Genomic DNA, 20,187 nt, shown 5'->3' on the forward strand with positions numbered 1-20,187 from the left:
GCGGCGAGGTGTTGGCGCGTGGAGGCTGCAGATGATTTTTTTGGGGGGACTCTCCTGTAAAAATAAATAAATAAATCCACACCGACAGACGGCTGACTTTTATTCAGAATGCGTCCTTGAATCCGCCGGATTTCTGTGTTGTCCTTCTGATTTAAAGATCGGGTGTTTCTCTGGTGCTGGAGAGCTTCGCGTGCGCGACGATATCTAATTTATTTTCCAACATGATCGGACGAGTTCTCTTCCTTCTGACAATCCTGTCCAACTGCGGTAAGAAAAATCACTGAATCCTTCTGGAAGTTGTGTCAGATTTCAGCACCGCGGACAGCGCCGGCAGCCACATCCAGCCGGAGTTAAATCACCGCAATATCACATCAGAAAAACGGACCTTTTATCACTCAAAATCACTCACTCTGACACTATATGTATTTTTTTTTCTTTTTTCCAGCTCTGGCTGCCCCAGTAGACTCAAATCAGCTGGAGAATGAAGACCTGAAGGTAAATATTTTCATGGATTTTCATTTTTTTACAGCATCAGTAGGAATTTAAAATCTGTTACTACATTATCAAATTTGCCTGAATTAATTCCACAACCTGTATGTTATAAAAGAGTCTTCAGCCTTAAGAAAATCAAGAAACAATCTGTCTGTTTTAAAATAAATAATATTTTTTCCTGTTTTATCCACGCAGAATGAGAGCATTTTGTGAGTTTTAGTGTTGCAGGATTAATTTCTCCTCATGGCAAAGAGACAGAGACACACAGGCAGAGTTAAAGCCAAAAATATATTTGGACATTGGCAAAAATCTTTATTTTAGCTGTTACAGCATGTTAGAGTGAAATAATGTGTTTGCATCCAAAGCAGGTCCTTAGTGGACCAAAAGTAATTGGACAATATTAATGAGATTTTGTCCCTAAATGTTACAACTGAAGGGTTTACATGCAAAATACAAGTTCAAAACCACAGGATTTATTTTATTTTATTATTTTTTTATTTTTTTAGTTGAGGCCATCATGCACTTGCTTTGGTCACTGCCATTGTGCAAAAGAATTTTCACTTTATATAAATTTGTGCATTTTCTAATGCGGTTTGCTGTGAATTCACACATTTTTCTCCCATTTGAGGAAAAAAATGGACTTATATTGTATCTCTTTGTATTTAAACCCTTAAACTCCTCCTAAATGTTACAAAACAGAATTTTTTTTTCTATTTGCCATATAAGGCTACAAACGTGGACATTTCGAGATGTTCTGCCATCGTTCCGCAAATTCACATTTTACTTCCAGTGAATTTTAAAATCTTTTAATTTAATTTTGTAACATTTCACTTTGAATTGAGAAAGTTGTGTAAAAAATCATCTCAAACCTAAATGTTACAACACCCAGAATTTTTTATTTTTCAAAAATCACTGCAAAATCAGGCATTTTATGTCAGTTTGACAGGGTCTGAATCTATTCCACTTATTAATGTTTAACTTTTTTGGTGGCCAATACCAATATTATGGAGTAAAAAATTTTTATGACACTGATATATCTGAAGATATACAGTATACATCAAAAATGGCAATGATTCTTCACATTTCATTATCTCATGATGTTTTGTAGTTTAACCATGAACTTTATTAGCCGTAAATATAACCATCAACCAGTCAACATACATCACACTGTTGTCATGCTGTATTCACTCACATTTGTTCTTGCGTTGTTCATCATTTGCCTAAAATAGACTTTGTGTCTATTTTGGCTCTGCACAGCTGGTGGCGTTGTGGCCACTTGTCTCTTGTTGCTGTAAAACTTACACTCTGATTGACAGCTGTTCGCTTTTCCTCAGTCTCTTGTAACCAATGTGACCAAGGGGTGATGAGGCCTCAACAATACTTGACAGGATTGTAAACAATGTTGTCGGAGTGCCCTCTGTTGGACAAACTATGCAGTGACACAATTTTCAACACCCATAATGTTTTTTTGCATTTTTTTTTAGTAAAATAAAAGTTTTCATTTCTGCAAAAAACAACGGTAATACTGATATGGTCATGAAAGGCTCACATTTATCAAAATTATTGACCAATTGATATATCGTTAGGGATCTAACGCCTGTGCTACTGCTGTCCATAGGTGCAAAAATTTGATTTGAAAGGTAAAATGATTTTGATATTTTCAAATATTAGGGGCTTTATCTTGATGTTGTATATCACACAGTCTAAAATACATGGCACAGATCCATGTGGGGTGTGGCCTGGTGCACATTGCACCATAGAGGTCATTATGTAACACACTCCAAATCGATTTGTACCATACATTTTACACTATACTCTATACAGCATCACTGCTCTCTAGAGAATGAATATTTTGAGTGCCAGGGCACTGTATTATGCAAGGGCATTTTGTGGGCATATCAACATTAACCAATCAGAGTGCTGCTTGTCATCCCTTTTAAACAGGAGTGTGTAAGTTGCACAACAGTATGGTTTTAAATGCATGCAAAAGAAAGGTCTTTAAAGGATTTCTGGGAGGAAAGAGATCTGAACAGACAGGGTGCTGTGCACATAGTGCACGTGTGTGGTGAATCTGCTTATGTAAGGCACGTCTGCGTGCAGCATATTTAAAATACCACAAAGTCACCGTGATACAATTTAGACCTGCTTTTTGGTGATCTAGGAATACACCAGCTTTGTGCCTGACTACACCTCCTTTTGGGATGCCACGCCCATGAGCGCACAGATAAACCTAAGTAATTATGCAAACAGAGAACGGAGCACTTTTTATCCCATTTGATGATAACAACATTTATACAGAGGTAATTAGTTAAATGTGTGTGTGTGTGTGTGTGTGTGTGTGTGTGTGTGTCCCTTCAGGTGACGAAATGCATTGTGGAGGCACTGACAGATGTACTCTCCAGACCACACCCACTGCCCATCAGTCAGGAGTGTCTGGTCATATTGAAGACAGGTAAGCCCCGCCCACATTCGAAACATTCATTATGATGAATTTTATTATTATCATCATTACCATCATATATGTTGCTGTTTTTCTTCATGAAGGCAAAGTAGCCACACTGTAGATTGATACAATGCCTGCTGGGTAAGAACTCACTCTGTGTGTGTGTGTGTGTGTGTGTGTGTGTGTGTGTGTGTGTGTGTGTGTGTGTGTGTGTGTGTGTGTGTGTGTGTGTGTGTGTGTGTGTGTGTGTGTGTGTGTGTGTGTGTGTGTGTGTGTGTGTGTGTGTGTGTGTGTGTGTGTGTGTGTGTGTGTGGTGTGGTGTGATACTGGGACACTAAAAAGGATTCAGTTACAGCGCAGCTCTCTTACCTTGATAGTGTCCTTGCTGCAAAAAAATCAATCGGCGAATTGCTCGCACACCGCTTGTTAGTGACTGAGCGAGAAACAGAACACCACAAGAGGAAAGTGGAGCGTGCAAGAAAAGGGGTCAGTGTGATGTGCAGTGAGGAAATAAAGGAGAGGCCGCTGTGTGCAGCGCTGCTATTTGGTCAGCAGAAGGTTCAGCCGCAGGCGGCTCTCAGCCAAATGATTAATTGCACTCTTGCATTGAATAGCAGTAAATTTCAGGGCAATTAACTTCAAATAGCTGCAGAAGGAAATTGCTGAGTGCTGTGAAAAAAAAGAAGGGTAAAGACAGAAAGACACGTGCTAGCCCTGCAGGATGATGATGATGATGATCACATTGACACTTAACAGTTTACATGTATACATTTTTTTAATGCTTGTGTTTTGTTTTTTTTTTACAGATAACCGGCTTGTTACGATCCTCCGTCGTCATAACTTTCTGAAAGAGTTGCAGGACATCGCTGTCCAAGGTAATGCAGACAAATGGTAACATGTTTGCATGTGCATGCATGTTTATAATTTTTGCACAAAAACAAACAACAACAAAAAATCCAAACTTGAATTCGATGAAAGACCAGAAGAAAAAGTCATGTAACCCCTCTATGGACATTCCAATAATCAAATTACCATAACTAGTTTTCCAGAAAATAAGAAGAAAAATTATATGATTTTTCTGCCCATTTTATTTTTCTTAAAATGTGAATACATACAGTATTCCACAATTTTGCTCCTTGAACTGTAATTAACACTTGTCCAAACTCTTGGCCCTATGCAATGTCACTTAAATGTCAAATGACGCAAAATTTTGTCATTTCTCAATAATTTTGTCTAAGTTGACGAGTAGAAGTTTCCTCTTGTGAACTATATATAATTTATTTATTTGACAGGGACATTGCACAACAAATGTGTTGCACAGACCAGATTTAGCTACAATGGAATGGAATGGAAGCTAATTACAAGCTAATTTTCATCTGTTCTCCCTGGGCAGAAGCAAGAAACAGCAGGTCACAATGTGCAAAATACTACAAAATATAAAAATAGATACAACCCCCACAAGCACCAACAAGAAACACCAGCAACGGATTACTCACAATTAATTAATGTTCACAATTCTGACCATCTTTCCACCATTTCTTTGTGTGAAATTAATAAACTGTTGCAGAGTATCTCTCTCTCTCTCAGTCAAAGGTATAGAGTTCCACATCCCTGCAGAGAAGCAGTTTTGTCCAAATGTTGAGAACCTAAAATTTTATATATATGTTTGTATGTATATGTATATACATGTGTGTGTGTGTGTGTGTCCGTCCGTAACTGTTCTGTCAATAAGCAGGGGCACCGCCAAGGATCTTTGTCCCCTACTGGTTTTAATACCTTTTTTTTTTTTTGCAGAGCAGCTTGCTAAACATTTGCCTGAATTGATTCTTTAACTAAAACAACAGTGAAATGTACAAATCTAGATTTTTCTTCATCAGTATGAGCAAATATGGACAACGTTAGGAACATACAAGCTAATATTCCAGAACTTTCCATCACTTGAATCACTAACAGACCCACCTTGCCTATGAAAGAACTGGGTGACAAACGCTCAGTTCATTCCCCCATGCTTTTTTCTTTTCTTTTTTGTCTGCTTCTCCTCCTCCACTTGCTGTCTGTGAAAAGGTATTACGCTCTGCAGCCGTCTGACAGAGCAGGTGGACTGAACCATTTTACGTAAATAGAGTGGGGGGGGGGGGGGTGTTGAGAAATGTTTTCAAAACAAATAAATTTAATGTTACCAATACATTGTAAATAAATGTATGTGTGAGTGTAAGTTTATTACGGAGTGTCATATTATTTTGTCAGTATACTAATTGTATTAGGGGCCCCTTTGGGCTCCTGTCAGTCATGGGCCCCTAGAATCCTTCTCCTTATTCTCCCCTTTTCGGCGCCCCTGTACATAAGATAAAACAAAGCGAGATAAGTAAAAAGATGCTTGTATAAGAAAAATTATTTCAACAAAGCTTCTTGTTTGTTTGTTTTTCGATTTATTTACTTACTGTATTTTCTGGAGTATAAGTTGCACCTGTTAAAAAATGCCTCTTGAAGAGGAAAAGTCCATATATGGGTCACACTAGAGTATAAGTCAAACTTTTTTCCCTGAATTATCAGCTTTTCAATTTGAGATTTTTGTGCATTATTCTAGTGTACTTTCTATTATTGGCATTTATTCTTTTATTTAGTGCTTTGATTCCTGGAAAAAGTCCTCTCTAAATAGTCATTATAATAGTTATTATTCACCTGAGTATAAGTCGCAGGGCCTCTCAAACTAGAAAAAAACACACCATGATTTACAATCTGGAACCTACAATATCTACGTAAGTAAGTAAAATGATGCTTGGTGAATAAAAATAGTTTTTTATGTAATTGAATTTAAGTGCACTAAAAGGATCTCATGCACAATGTTTTTTCTAATAAATAATAAAGAAAACCTGCTCTGCTATAGGTTTCTAATTAGCGATGTCGGCCACTACTAAATCTTTTGGGATGACACTTGTTTGAAAGATAAACACATGTTGTTGTTGACAGGTGACCAAGAGAGAACTGAGCTGCGTGACGACGCCGCTGCACCTGACCACGTGACGCAAACTCCTCAAACCACGAGCGACGCGAGCGGTGAGTCCTTCAGCAGCTCCAAAACACACAACCGTCCTCAACGAGTGGTAAAACGTAACCTCTGCTGTGTCCTCGCGCTCTTCATGTGTCATCATAATCCAACAGCGTTCAATGGCTTTCATTTTGAATCATTTCTCGTCAACACGTTCAAGTGCCCTGGCTGTCAGAATGATGCATTATATCCGTTACTTCTTATTTTTATGTTGTCAGCAAAGCTGGGTTTTGTATGTTTGTGTGAGCAGGAGAAGGCTGAGGTGAATTTAAACTTTGTTGCATTGCGTGAAAATAATGAAGCCTTTTTAAGGCAGTGCCAAAACTCACTTATGAGCACAATGCGGAACAAAGGCCAGGTGGTGGGAATATATTTACTAAATGATAATCTATTGTATGCACAAGTATTTCTGTAAATGCCGTGACTAAATCTGCAGCTCCATATGACAAATTCCATGCTGCTGTAAGTCTTATTGCATACAAACATCTGCAACATTGCACAGAAAGTTATACTATGGGAGCTATGACCAGTACCTTTGCACCTTTGCAAAGGTACGTCTCAAGCCAGTTATTCAACATGGCGTCCAAGATGGCCGCCAAAATAGGGTTTTTCCACTAAAACACCTTTAAACAACATATAAACAACTTAAATGTCACAGAGATTCAATGGGAAGACCATTGCAGGTCACAGCAAACTCATTTGTGCCTAAACTAAATTCATTCATGGGTTTAAGATCCAAAATGGCCACCAGTAGACCCTTATCATTGAATTGAACCCTATTTTGGCAGCCATCTTGGACGCCATCTTGGATAACTGGGTTAGGAACATCCTGATTGTGTTTTGGGGTCATCTAAGGAACCTAAAAAAATTGGTTTGGTTCAGTCCTGGGGGGTGGGGGTGGGTGCAAAGGTAGTGGTCGTAGCTCCCCTAGTATTACGTCATTTTGTTATTTCAAGCAGCAAAACAGTCCTGTCTACATCAGGATTTAGGTTATAAATAATTTGGATCACAAAGTTTTGATGACTTGCATGGCAATGGGTTTCACATGAAACCTAGCAGCAGACAATGCAAGTGGTGAGAAGCTGATGGAGGCTTTGTTCACAGCTTTCTGGGGATCAAACTCCAAAAAAATAAATAACTAAATAATTCTAGTCACAACAGCTGATTAAAAATTTGGAGAAAATATTAAAGTGCATATAAATTCAAACACTATCATTTGTATGCTGTCAAAGTATTTTAGTGAAGTCTGAAATGAAGACGAGAACTTCCAGGTCACCCCCCAAAACATTTTAGATCTCAGCTTTAGAATTTTTATAATAAACTTTTTTTAAATTACCCTCATTTGTTCCACTTAAATGTATCAGTTTTCCCTCAAAGTGTATTTAAAATTTAAGGTTTCAACCACATTATAAATATACTTAAATATAAATTTTGATGTCACAAATTAGAGCAAAGAAAAAAAAATTAAAAGCTGATTCAACTTTAAATAACTTTAAATAGTTTCAGTGTAGGTTTGACAAAAGTAACTTATACTTTGAGGTACTCTGAGTCATTTAACTAGATACTTTTATACTTGAGCAGATTTTTCAAATAGAATTTTCACTTTTACCTGCATCATTTTTTTTTTTTTTTTTTTTTTTGGTATTACTTGTAATTTTCCTTGAGTATAGTTTTCAGTACTCCCTCCAACATTTCCTACATTGTGATACTAAATTATACACTCACTGGCCACTTTATTAGGTACACCTTGCTAGTGCTGAGTTGGACCTCCTTTTGCTTTCAGAACTGCTTTAATTCTTTGAGACGTAGATTCAACAAGGTGTTGAGTTGCTGCCATGTGATTGGCTGATTAACTATTTGTGTTAACAAGCAATTGAACAGGTGTACCTAATAAAGTGGCCAGTGAGTGTACATAATGCGTAAGTAATAAAAATACGCATTTGATGAATATTTCTTATTCTGTGTATCTCACAGGCCTTCTTTGAGACATCTGAATTTTGTGCCAAAAAACGGCTTAAATTGTTTTGCCGAGGCAGCAGTAATGCAGAATCATTTAAATGCTGATTTATTCCATTTAGCGCCACACATTTGACAGTCCACTGAATGTGACATCTGTGGCGTTTCTACCTGCGCTGCAGTTCACCGTCTTTAAACATCATTAGGAAATCAATTTCTCTTAGTGAATTAAATCTGGGCCTCTCTTCTTTTCAGATCGATCCATGTTGGAGGCTTTGGGCGGTCTCGGAGAAAGATCTGTTCTGTCCCAGAAGAGGAGGGCAGGAAAAGGAGAAGAGGAGAAGGAGGAGCGGAGGGGCGGCGGGGCAGCGCAGGAGAAAAGGGAAGATGAGGAGAACCCATGGAGGCACGAGTCTGGGGCGGCGGCCGAGTGGAGAGAGGACACAAATGAGAAGAGGAAGACAAAAGAGCACGAAGAGAAGCGGGAAAACTCGGAGGGGAATTCCGAGGAGGAGCAAGTGATGAAGGATGGAAAAGGCAAGTGGAGAGTGTAAAAAAAATTAAAAGTAATCAGAAGAACATCGTGCAGTAGATAGAAACAAATTAGATTGAGTTTGACTAAATAAAGGGTGGCTCGCCAAATTAAATAACGCCACACGGCCGAGCCGGAGCTATAACGGATTGGTGCGGATGAAAGACTCCGCAGCCAGAGGATGGAGTGATTGATGGAAGTGCTTCCATCTCTGTGATGAATTTTATCCCTCCTCAGCGGAGTGCCATCGATATCGCCCGCATTCTGCCAGCACGCCGTCCGGAACCATTAACAGTTCCTCACGTTCCAGAATTCAAATGAACAGGTCGTTCTCCTGGGAAATGATTTTAAAAAACATGTGCTGTTGAGAAGCATCCAAGCAGAACTGGACACAACTTCCCCCCCAGAAAAAAAGAGGAAGGATAAAAGGAAGCAAGACAGGAAGCGTAGAAAAGGAAAAAGTTAAGTTAGTCACTAAAAAAAGTTAATTTTGCTGGGTTTTCTTTTTTTCTTTCTTTCTTTCTTTATTTTGAAGCACTATTGGAGAACGATTACGAGTTGTAAAGGTCAGAGGTCAACCATAGATTGTATGTGTCGCAGATTAAATCTGCAAGTGCCAGATAGGTATATTATGACAAAAACAAAGTAGAGTTAATGTGTGAATAAACTGGAGGGTTTAAAACCTTCAACTTGAATTTCTTAAACATTTTCCTCTTGAACAACTTAAAGTACTTACTTGCTTAACCAGTGGGCGGAGCCCCGCAGCCAACATGCGATGTGCTGAATGATTAGCAGACAAACTATACACAAGTTCTTTCACAGCTGGTTGTCATTTATAATCCATCCATGAACCATCCAGTAGGTGGCAGACACATCACAAAGTTTGTTTTACGATTGATCTGCTGCATCAGATTTAATCACTTTCTAAACACTTCATCCTCACTATCTGCTCTTTTTACTTGGTGAGTTACTAGATGATACTGTTCGTTCTTTTTGAGTTATTGCCTACACAAACTGAGGTGGACAAACCTACCCACTCATTGACTTTTTTGTTGTTTTTGTACCGGGTGGACAAGTGTTACGAGCAAAGCGAAGCAAACACAATCGCAATTTCATGCCGTGCAGCAATCGCACTAATGAAAGAGGTGTTGCCACATCCTAAAGCCAAGTCATCGTCCTGCTCCTGGCATGTGGTTAATTTCCATAAAACACGGCAAGTGTGCTGTGGGACGTTTGCCAGCTGGCAAGAAATGTTCCATTACAAGAAGTGGATTCTTGCTGCTTGTTTTGAGGATTATGCTGATGGTGATTAAGTGAGAAAATAAATTGAGCCCAGGCTTTCTGTTTCTTAACCCCAGGTGTTGGATTTGAGGAAAAAAGAGGCCCGCAGGGACGCCGACCTGACCCGAAATCAGCCGAAGAAGACGAGGAGGAGAAAGATGACAAGAGATCTCCATTCTTACCACATGTAAAACAGGCATCAGAGGAGGAGGAGGAGGAGGTGGGTAGTGAAGAGGCAGGTAGTCAGGAGAGCACGTGGACCAAGAGAGCCAAGGGACCGACAGCGCAGAAGAAAGCGATCGGAAAGGAGGCGCAGCGGAAAAGGAGTCACTCCAAAGAGGTCCCAGAAGAAGAGGAGGAGGAGAAGAGGAAGAGAGGGGCGCAGAGGAGTCAAGAGGTGAAGGAGTTGCAGGTGATGATCCCGGAGGCGAAGCTGGGCTCCGAAGAAAACGGCAGCGGCAGCCAAAAGGTTTGTTGTTCATCATTTTGTCTCCCAGCAATAGCTTTGAAATTGCTTTCTGGTTTAAATATTGACTTTAGTAGTCGATGCTTTTCTCTTCTTGTTTGGAAAAGGAGGCGTGTTTGTCGTGTAACAGCTGAGCTAACTGAGATTTGCCCTCAAAGAGTTTTCTGCAAAAAGAACTTTAAAACCCATAAAGATAGATGCAATAGAGCAACTGTCAATTGGGATGCAAAAATCTCCGCTTTAGTAGTACCTCTGAGAATGACGACAGCAGAGGGAGTTGATCTTTTTGGGTTGGATTTTGGAGAAGACGATGTAAAGAAGTAGGTCCTACATAGGCCTTAAGCGCCAATGGTGCTGGTGACTATACCCCAGATACTGCAGCATGAAGTGGAGGAGAGTCTAAAGCTTCCCCAGGACAGGACACCAGTCCAACGTAGGTCACTTCCAGCCAAGGTTGGTACCCATTTCCAGCTGAGTGGTTTGGAACATAGAGCAGGTACTTCAGTGGGATGAATAGTGGGTTACCCATATAAGTATCCAATATGAGATTGGAGTCCTGGTCATTCTACCTTCCTGTGTCCTTAGACAAGACACTTCCTCTGCATTATCTCAGCCCACCCAGCTGTGCATGAGTACCAGCACTGGCTGGGGAAGTGACCTGCATTAAACTGGTGTTCCATCCGGATGGAGTTGTAGACTCATCTGTATCATGCCATACAATCTAGGGATAAGCACCGGCACCAATAGGCCCAAGAGTCTATATAGGACTTACTTACTTGTCAGGAACCATGAAAACAGACCTGGGGTCAAATACTGGACTATAAATTGGTCATCCAATTCCACAGTAGGACTCATGAAGGCCCTGTGACCCATTGATGTCGAAGCTTATCACCAGATTTCAACAACATGAAGCATATAAGAGCCTACAACCCACAGGGTGGGACGCCCAGTTCTGACACAGGTTACTTCCCCAGCCAATTTCGGTACCCATTTACAGCTGGGTGGACTGAATCTCATAAGATCAAAGTTTGAATACACCTTAGAGGGTTCAGGAGGGTGTCCATGAAGAACTTATTTTAACTGTGGTGGGGATTTTAAGGTGTCATTCTGAAGGTTTACCCTTGATCACCAGAACAAAGGCCAATCCTTGTTTTTTCATGCCACATGGGGCAGAATAGTAAGGTGACCAGAAGTCCCAGTTTTCAGGGACATTGTCTGTTTTGTGAGCTCATCCCCGGCTGGAGCTGTACCAAGGGAATGTCCCAGTTTTTTGCTGTGAAATAAAGACATACTAGGAAAAAAGACCAGGCAGCAAAGCAGACAGGGAGATGTCTCATGTTGTGCTTGTTTTAGGAAAAAGAGGGGCTGACCTGCTCACTGTAGCAGCTTCTTCTTCTACTACTAATTACTTGTCTGCCTGGGTTTAGAGAAAACTGCTGTGTAAAACTCAACCAGAAATGATGCGAGCGCTGAATGAATCCACAGCATAATCCGGGAATAGAATCAGGGATAGGGAGCTGATTTGAATTTATATACTGTGCATCTGGAAAGTGCTCACAGCCCTTTACTTTTTTCCACATTTTTTTATGTTACAGCCTTATCCAAAATGGAGTAAATTCATTTTTCCCTGAAAATTCTACTCACAACAAACCCATAATGACAGCATGAAAAAGGTTTTGTGAACATTTTGCAAATTATTCAAATATGTAGACCTGGGTTCAGTTTCCAATCATGCCACCTGTCTCCGTTCTTGGACAAGACACTTTATCTCCATTGCTTCATGGGTATTGGTTTTCGCTGGAGATGTATCCTATGATGGGCCAGCGTCCCATCCAGGAGTAGTTGTCAACTCTCATCTGCTTCATGCTTCGGTATCTGGGGATAAGTACCAACACCAATGACCTTTAGGGCTTCCATAGGATCGACCACGATCGCATCTACAAATTCAATGCACCATTTTTAATTTAAGACACACAGTATTTATTTAGCAGGTGTTTCGCACTACTGTATGATTTGCTGACATTTATTACATTTATAAAACAGTCCCTCTTTTTTCTTTCATAGATAAAAATAATAGATATTTTAACATTATAATATAACAATATATTGACCAGTGAGCTACAAACTACACCATATATAATGCAGTCTTCTCTTTCATAGATCTGGCACGCATATGACTTCCCAGTCATAAAAATGATTTATATTATGAAAAAGGTTTCTTTTATTAGTTCCACTTATCAGGCTTGAAATCATCGTGATTGCTTGTTATCTCCTGCGTCAGCCATTGCTGCATGTTGTCACTGTCTAGACAATGAATTGAGCATTTTATTGACTTCTAATTATGACAAGAATGACTGAATTCAAGACATATGTTCCTTGTTGCATGCAATGGGACAAACTGATTTTTTTCGCACTTCTAAAATCGATTGCATTTCTGGAAGGGCGTTGTGTGTGCTTCCGATGTCGGATTGATGGCACTAAGCCTGATGTCTCAGCTACTGAGCAACCATGCAAATAACTTGCTCTTAAATGATTTCAGTTTAGTTAGGGCTTAATTTTGTTTTTTATGCTTAAAACTTTGAAAATTGAACCCTAAATCTGCTCCAGACACAGTTTTGCACACTTCTGGAATTCGTGCACACTTCAGGCGTCTTACACAGTTGCAGAATCTTAATATGGTCCAGGTCTTGCATACTGCATGGAATATCTATGCCTTTTGATTGGAATTAAATATTTTTGATGCCTTTTTAGAACTACGTTGCTCTTCCCTGTTGGTTGATTCTGTCTTGGTACATTTCCTGCTATTGTTATTATATCTGCAGGATGCTGAAACTTTGGCAGCCATCGAATCAGAGCTGGAAACTGTGGCCCATAAACTCCACATTCTGCAGCAGAGTGGCTGACACGCTGCCATCCTGTCTCCTCTCATCCTCCTCCGCTTCGACAGCTGCCTGGTTTCCAGATCTCGTGAATATGTGACAAGTTTTATCTTTCGAGGCAGCTTCTTCCACGCTGACGCAGTCTGCCATGTGACATCATGCTCCTCACTAATATTAGCGTAGATGCACATTGCGGCTCGACCCTGATACTAAAATAAACGTGGGCTCTCTCTCAGAGAAGGACGATGGCTTCTTTTCCGTTTGTTTTACTCTCTCGCTTTTAAATGATATTGTCTGTGATTTGTGTTAAAGTTTGGGGGTAGCAGGGAAGTTGTACAGTTAAAGGCATGATACACATGTACAAAGCTTTTTTATCAAGTGAGATCTGCTTAATTATCATAGATACACATTAATCAAGCCAAGTCAGCGTTTTAAGAAAACACACCAACAGTCTGATAATATATATGATAATCTGATATCCTGATTGATATTTACTTTTTAACTGTGCTAAATGAAATAAACATGTTGTGTATGGAAGTAATTCAATAAACTTGGCTTACTACAAATTTTCACCTGTAGTCGTAATCCATTAAATATTTAACTGACAGTCGAACGATCTTTGTGTTGGCTTTTGTTTTAGTACAGCAGATAATTGTAAGAATGTTCACAATCTTGTTACAAACACCAAAATTTTGGTACATATTGTAGAAAAATACTTTAGCCATTTGAAATTTCAATAGGGGGCCAAGTAGGGGTCAGTTGAAGAATTGCACAGGGTCAAAATTAAAAAAAATGTTCCAATCATATGAAAGTGATAACACATTATGTATCTGATGACAATGATTCCAAAAAGGTATAGTTTGGACTATCTATAACTGAATGTTCTGGAGTTATGGGGTAAAAACAGCAGAATGGTGACAAAGGTCAGTTTCAGTTTGTACAGCGGTCAAAAGTTAAAGTTGCTCCCATAGCATGATAACTAAGCATGACACATGATGCAAACTATCCTACTAACTCAACCAATAATTGCATCATATTTTACCATAATTGGAGCAACTTTAACTTTTGACCCCCTGCACAAACTGAAAGTGACCTTTGTCGCTATGCTTGCTGTTTTTACCCCGTAACTCCAGAACATTCAGTCACAGATTGTTCAAACTATACCTTTTGGAATCTTGTGATTAGACACATAATGTGATATAGCTTTCAATATAATTGGAACATTTTTTTTTACCCCCTATGCAGTTCTTCCTTTGACCCCTACTCGGCCCCCTACTGAAAATTCAATGGCTAAAATTATTTTTCTAAAGTATGTACCAAAAGGTATACACAGTCAAACTTTGGTGCTTGTAACCGGATTTGAAGGGTTCCTCTTGCAATATTCTGTTATCTGCTACACTATTTGTCCGTTAGTAAGATGTTGCTTCTGAATTGCTGTTTGAGACCTTTTTGGGGGCATTTTCAGTCCTATACTGATGCTTTATTTCTTATAGTCATTTCTTCTTTTGATATTTGCTTTGGCACTGCATGTGAGTGTTCTTCCTGCAGGGTGTGTTCTGATCTGGCTAATGCAAAGGATTTGTCTGCACAACCCTCACACTTGCTGTCTGTGGGGATCAGAAGTGGTTGCTTTTGATTTCAGAATAAGGCAATTCTAGATTTAACAGGCTATGGCAATCTGACATTTGACCTCAGTGATTTTGAGCTTCACCCAGAGATGATTGACCTCTGGCTGAAATGGCCAGGGCACATTGGGACTCCACCCAAGTATGTGCGCATTTGGTCAAAACTGGGTCGAAATCAAGTCTTTGACCTTGACCTTTGCCCAAATGAATTCTGGAGTTGACAGATATGATCTTGGCTATAGATTTGACTGCCCTAGGCAATTTCAGAAGCCACAGTGTGCCAAATTTATTGCAAATCGGGGTGAAAAAAACTGACATTTTGCCCTTTGAACCCAATGATCTGATGAGTGAAAATCCAAATTTTAACATGGTACTGTGAAAATGGCCAATGAAAACCACATGAGGGTGGTGTCCGGTGAAGCTGATCGAGCACCAGGGTTTTGTACTGAGACTTGCTGGATAGATTTCTAATAGGAGCTTAATGCAAATCAAAGGTGTAACATCAATAAAATGTAAAATCTACTAAACACAATGGGGTTAAAAAAGGGCAGCAGGTGGCGACATTAGACTGTTTTAGTGCTTGTTTCCTAAAGTGGACATCATTAGAAACATCATAGCCATCACATGGGTACATTTCTGTTTTTGTCCTCTGGAAACTCAGTTCATTTTTATATGGTCATAAAAGAAAAGGGAAAAAAAACCTGCTGCAGAACTGCTACTGTAATATTATGTGGCAAAAAAGTAACACTTTCAAGCTTATTATATGAAAATAATAAGGATCTGTGGAGTTTATATGTTTATAACTTCACTGTGAATTTTTTTTCCCAATCACTTTTATTTCCAGATGTGACATAGTGGGTAAATGAGGTACTTTTCTTACACCTGTACGGTGGCTAAAGTTTCAAAATAAGTTATTTACAAATACAAAAACACCTGCATCAACTCAACAACAGGTAGTTGCATAAAAAGTCGAATTAGAATAAACAATTTGTAAACATAAAAAACACAAATATCTGGTCGGCAGAGCTGAGTAAATTTATTTATTTACTTTTAATCAGATTTAATCAGACCCAGACTCATTTTTATTGACATTCAGTATATAAAAAAAAAAAAAAAACACCACAGATTCTGTCACAGAATGAAATAATGATGCACTATATGAATACATAAAAAATATAGAATGCCAGTCCAAGCTGTGTGATGATTTTGTTTTTCTTTTGTTTTTTTATAAACCTATCCATAAATCTCTCTGCATCTGTGTATACACAACATGCAATAATAAATAAAGAACACAGGATATTGCACATATGCGGATGCTACAAGGATAAGTTGCAACCAGATGCTACAGTGCATTCTATGTTCCTACATTCTATATTGCACAATTCTTTCTATCCATTGTATTTGTTTATGGTGGTTGGGTAAAAGCTGCCCCTGAATTTGCTTGTTTTGCAACTCAGCCTAGAGCACCATCATACCTGAGGGCAGGAGGGAAAACAGATTGTTAAAGGGATGGAAGTGTCCCTGATTATCCTTCTTGCCATGGACAAGCAGTTGCTGTTCTGCCAGTTCACCAATGGTTGGCAGCCTGGCCTACTAAACTTCTCTGCTGCCTTCGACGACCCACCCAGTGCTTCCTGTCTGCAAGGCTGCTACTTTGAAAGTAGTAATGTTAAGCTAACTATAGTTTTATGTTTTACTATTTTTATTTGCAATGCATTGAACAGTAGACATCCATGAAAGTGGACAGAAACCTGTTTTTGTGTTGTTTGTATTCCTGTTGTGTTGTGGAGCTTACTACACTTCTGTTTTTTGGGTGCATTGTGAGGATAGGCACCAGACCACATTAATCGTACTACATTGTTGCATGTGCTGCAGGTTATATTTGTTCGTGTTCTCTGTATTTTGTTCTTTGACACTTTGCAAGGTGTTTTTGATGCAGCCAACTGTTGTTGAATTAATGCAGGTGTTTTGTTTCTCTTTTTTTTTTTGTATCTGTTAGGCCTCTCTCAGACACCATACTTTACTTATATCACAGTAGAAAAATAAAATAATAATACTATAATAATAATGATAAATTCAGTTATTATGGAGATATTTTGTGTGTATAATGTAAAGAACAAGCAACTGCAGAACTTGTGTTGTATAAAAAATATAACATTTTATTTTCCAGCTACAAAGTGAAACATGTAACAATTTTGTCACACTTCTCAATAAAATAGTAAAAAATACACTATTGATACATTACAAAGCAAATTTGGCTTTTAAATTAACCTTAAAATGTACAAATATATACAGAATTACACATCAACAATGAAACAAAAAGGAATGAAATTACAATTCTTACAGTCATATCTTTTTTTTTCATACAAAATAGACAATGGTTTCTTCCTTCTGACCTGAATCAATAATCGGTCGTCATCTTTCTTTTCTTTTCAGTGCTGTGCAAAGCCACTGTGTTTCGATCCAACCCTAAACTCAGCATGCTGGGTGGAAATCTTTGGGATACAAACGCACACAGGGACACATTCAACCGTTTGACTGGGGAACGCTGGCCCGCTGTGGTCTACGTGCTTCCTCAACAGCTGCCTGGAGTGTTACAGGTCTGGTCTAGCCTGGGGTTGGGGGGGGTGGGGTGGGGGGGGGGGGTGTTAAACACCTCATTGACAGAGGAAGTCGAGGTTTTAAAATCGCATACAGTAAAAGGATGGGTTGGCAAAAACGGGGGATTTTCAGGGGTTGGGGTGGATACCTGACAGTAGGTTTCCAAATCAAAGTATATGTGCAGTAATCTCTTGGAGTTGCGGCGCAACCCTCTGTCTGAGCTCTATGTGACCGACGTGCACCGGCCATACAACACACGCAGACGCAAGTGTCTGGACTACTTTACAACGACAGAACGACAACCACAAAGTACAATGAGCTGCAAAATGAGATGGAGTTCTGTTTGTGTTCACAGTCATAAGCTCGGGGCGCTCCCCACTTGGCGACTCACACCGTGTCTCCGATCATCTTCTTGTAGTACATGGACTCAAAGATCTCGTTCTCCCCGGGGCAGTTGTAGTGGCAGGCGCAGGACTTGATGAACATCATGTACTTCTTGATGACCTGCCCGTCAGGGCATTTGAACTCCATGGGCAGGGTGGTGGTCCTGTGCGGCGTGCAGCAGCGGCCGTCCAGGCAGACGCCACAGAATTTGGGCCTGTAGGACTTGGTGGTGGTGCAGCCGGAGATCTCAAACTTCATGGGCTTGGAAACTCTAGGAGTTCGGATGCACTTTTTTCCTTTCTGCAAGAGAACGGGGCAACGTCAGCGGGGAATTTGTTGAGTTTCTGGTGGTTTTGGGTGGATGTTTGGCTGAATTTGAACCAGGGACTCACCTTAATGCTCTGCTCCAGCTGCGACTCGCAGGGTCGGACCATGCACAGCCGGATCTGTTTCTCTAGGCGGCAGTCACGGTTATCGTTGGTCACCCTGGTGGAGATGCCAAGTCCGCAGGTCTTGGAGCAGGCGCTCCATTCAGTAGTCTGAACCAGGCAGTTCTCCCTCATCATGGAGAGGTCAGGGCCAAAGGTCTCCTCCTCTCGGTAGGCTACAAAAACACGATGGGTTAGAAACGTCTCACTACACCCTCTTGTCAAAAAGTGGCTTCAGGAATATGTTGGGATGAATTCACCTGGCAAAGCTGAACCCACGAAGGTCTGTGTGGAGGGGGAATCGCACACCCACTCCTCACAGCACTTCCCAGGCACCTTGACTCGTTTCGGCATGGGGCAGTCAGGACTTGGCAGCCGGATGTCCACAGAGCAAAGTGGGACGCAACCCACAGCTCCATCCAGGCAGGTGCACTTGTACTTGCAGCTGCTCGTGAAACTCTCCCCGTTTTGTACACTGTGCTTCCGAACATGCAGGTGGCGCCCTCTCTGGCTGTGGAGTGGAAACGACACATATTATGAAGGACAGTTCCTACTTCCGTCACCAGGATATTTCAGGTGTATAGTTGAGGCTTACCGTTGCAAACGCCTATCCGTCTGTTGCTAGGCGCCCCGAAGTCACAGTAGAGACCTTTGTGGGGGTCGCACACGTCTCGTTCAGTGCACATATCGCCCATTTGCTTGGCGCACACTCTGCAGCACCCACAGCCGTCCATCACTAGGCTTACCCCTATGGGACACTGTGGGGGAGTAGCAGGACACGAACACTTGCCACTGCACTCCTGAGCTGCAGCCTGATGGGACACATACAAATAAAATGCACAATTAACTCCGATTCACAAAGAGTGCATGAGTAGAAAACTTAAAAGACTGCTTTTTCTTACCATATATGAGAGCAGAATGCACAGGAAAGGCAGCAAAGTTGTTTTCTTCACTCCGTCAGACATCTTTTCGCACTTTCGATGTATTCTTCCAAACGGGAGAAGTCTTGAGTTAAACCTCTTTCGGATCAAGTCGATCTCCTTGTCTTGGTTGGAGTTCCTCGGAGGCTCCGGTCTCGGTCGTTCTTGGTGAAAGCTAGAGTTTAGCTTCGGTAGTGGAGCTGATCTGAGTTCTGCCCGGACAGCCGAGCTCCCTTTATACTCGCTGGCCCTCGCGGCACGTCACTGGAGGCTGAATGGAGAGCCAACCCTGGACAAACATGGACATACTTGGCATTCTTTTCCTCACTTCCTGACCCCCACTCCAGACATCCCACATTCCTGCCGTCTGAAGGCAAGGCTCTGCTGCACGGCCAAACAACACTGCCTCTCAGAGCTCCTTTCATCTGGATTTTGGAGGGAGGTGGAGGGGGTGTCTGGTTGGAGTTCTGGGACCGCACACTGGGAATTCTTGAAGTCTGACTTCACAAACAGACCTCGGCGACAAATAAATATTAATTTTTAAAAGAAGGAGAAAAGAAAACAAGCAAAATAAGTCGATGTGGATGCAAAAATATGGAACTGATTGTTGTGTGATGGGCGGTGAGGGATTTAAACACACAAGAGCATTCCTGCACAATGGGGAAAATTAACAGCAAAACGGTTCCTTGAGAGAGGAAGTTCACTGAAGCCATTAGTGTGAGCAGGTTATCTATCAAGGTGCTGCTTCAGACGCAGCGATTTGGCAGCTGTTATACCGTCTTGTAACTTTGTCTTGTGATGTGGTCGCGTCTGAGATGCTCTACGAGCATTTTTGTGCGCTGACGTCGGCTACTGACACAAGAAAACCGACTGCAGCCTTAAAGTGTTACTCATCCAAACTCTGATGCATGAAGAAAGTATTTTTACAATCAATGCTTCTTTCAGTCCTGCTAATCTAATTATTACTGAGTGAAGTAGAATTCTTAATTTTCCCTTTTCCCTTGTAGAGTTTAAGAAAAGTCAGTCAGACTTTTTCATGTATTCGGGGCTGTTTACTGATAAAATGGATTTCCATCAAACTTGGTGCATGTTAATTGGATCGATGTGTAGAGGTGATTAGATTTGGGAGTA

The 20,187-nt window shown here is 40.6% G+C and overlaps 2 protein-coding genes across 2 annotated transcripts; one reads left to right on the forward strand and one right to left on the reverse strand.

Moving 5' to 3' along the window:
• The first annotated feature begins 35 nt into the window (after positions 1–35).
• On the forward strand, positions 36–13,313 carry chga (chromogranin A). Its single transcript, XM_034162227.1, has 8 exons — positions 36–267; positions 446–495; positions 2,851–2,944; positions 3,742–3,810; positions 5,906–5,992; positions 8,196–8,477; positions 9,831–10,222; positions 13,042–13,313. Exons 1-8 carry the CDS (start codon positions 222–224, stop codon positions 13,120–13,122), a joined length of 1,101 nt encoding a protein of 366 aa, XP_034018118.1. The 5' UTR covers positions 36–221; the 3' UTR covers positions 13,123–13,313.
• A 3,548-nt stretch (positions 13,314–16,861) lies between these two features.
• LOC117503062 (CCN family member 2-like) lies at positions 16,862–19,341 on the reverse strand. Its single transcript, XM_034162228.1, is given in 6 exon segments — positions 16,862–18,008; positions 18,101–18,312; positions 18,397–18,603; positions 18,606–18,647; positions 18,732–18,948; positions 19,039–19,341. Coding segments are annotated over 6 exon segments (1,038 nt in total). The 5' UTR covers positions 19,102–19,341; the 3' UTR covers positions 16,862–17,711.
• Positions 19,342–20,187: the final 846 nt, after the last annotated feature.

This window comes from Thalassophryne amazonica, chromosome 21 (assembly GCF_902500255.1).
Source record: "Thalassophryne amazonica chromosome 21, fThaAma1.1, whole genome shotgun sequence".
Taxonomy (NCBI): Eukaryota; Metazoa; Chordata; class Actinopteri; order Batrachoidiformes; family Batrachoididae; genus Thalassophryne; species Thalassophryne amazonica.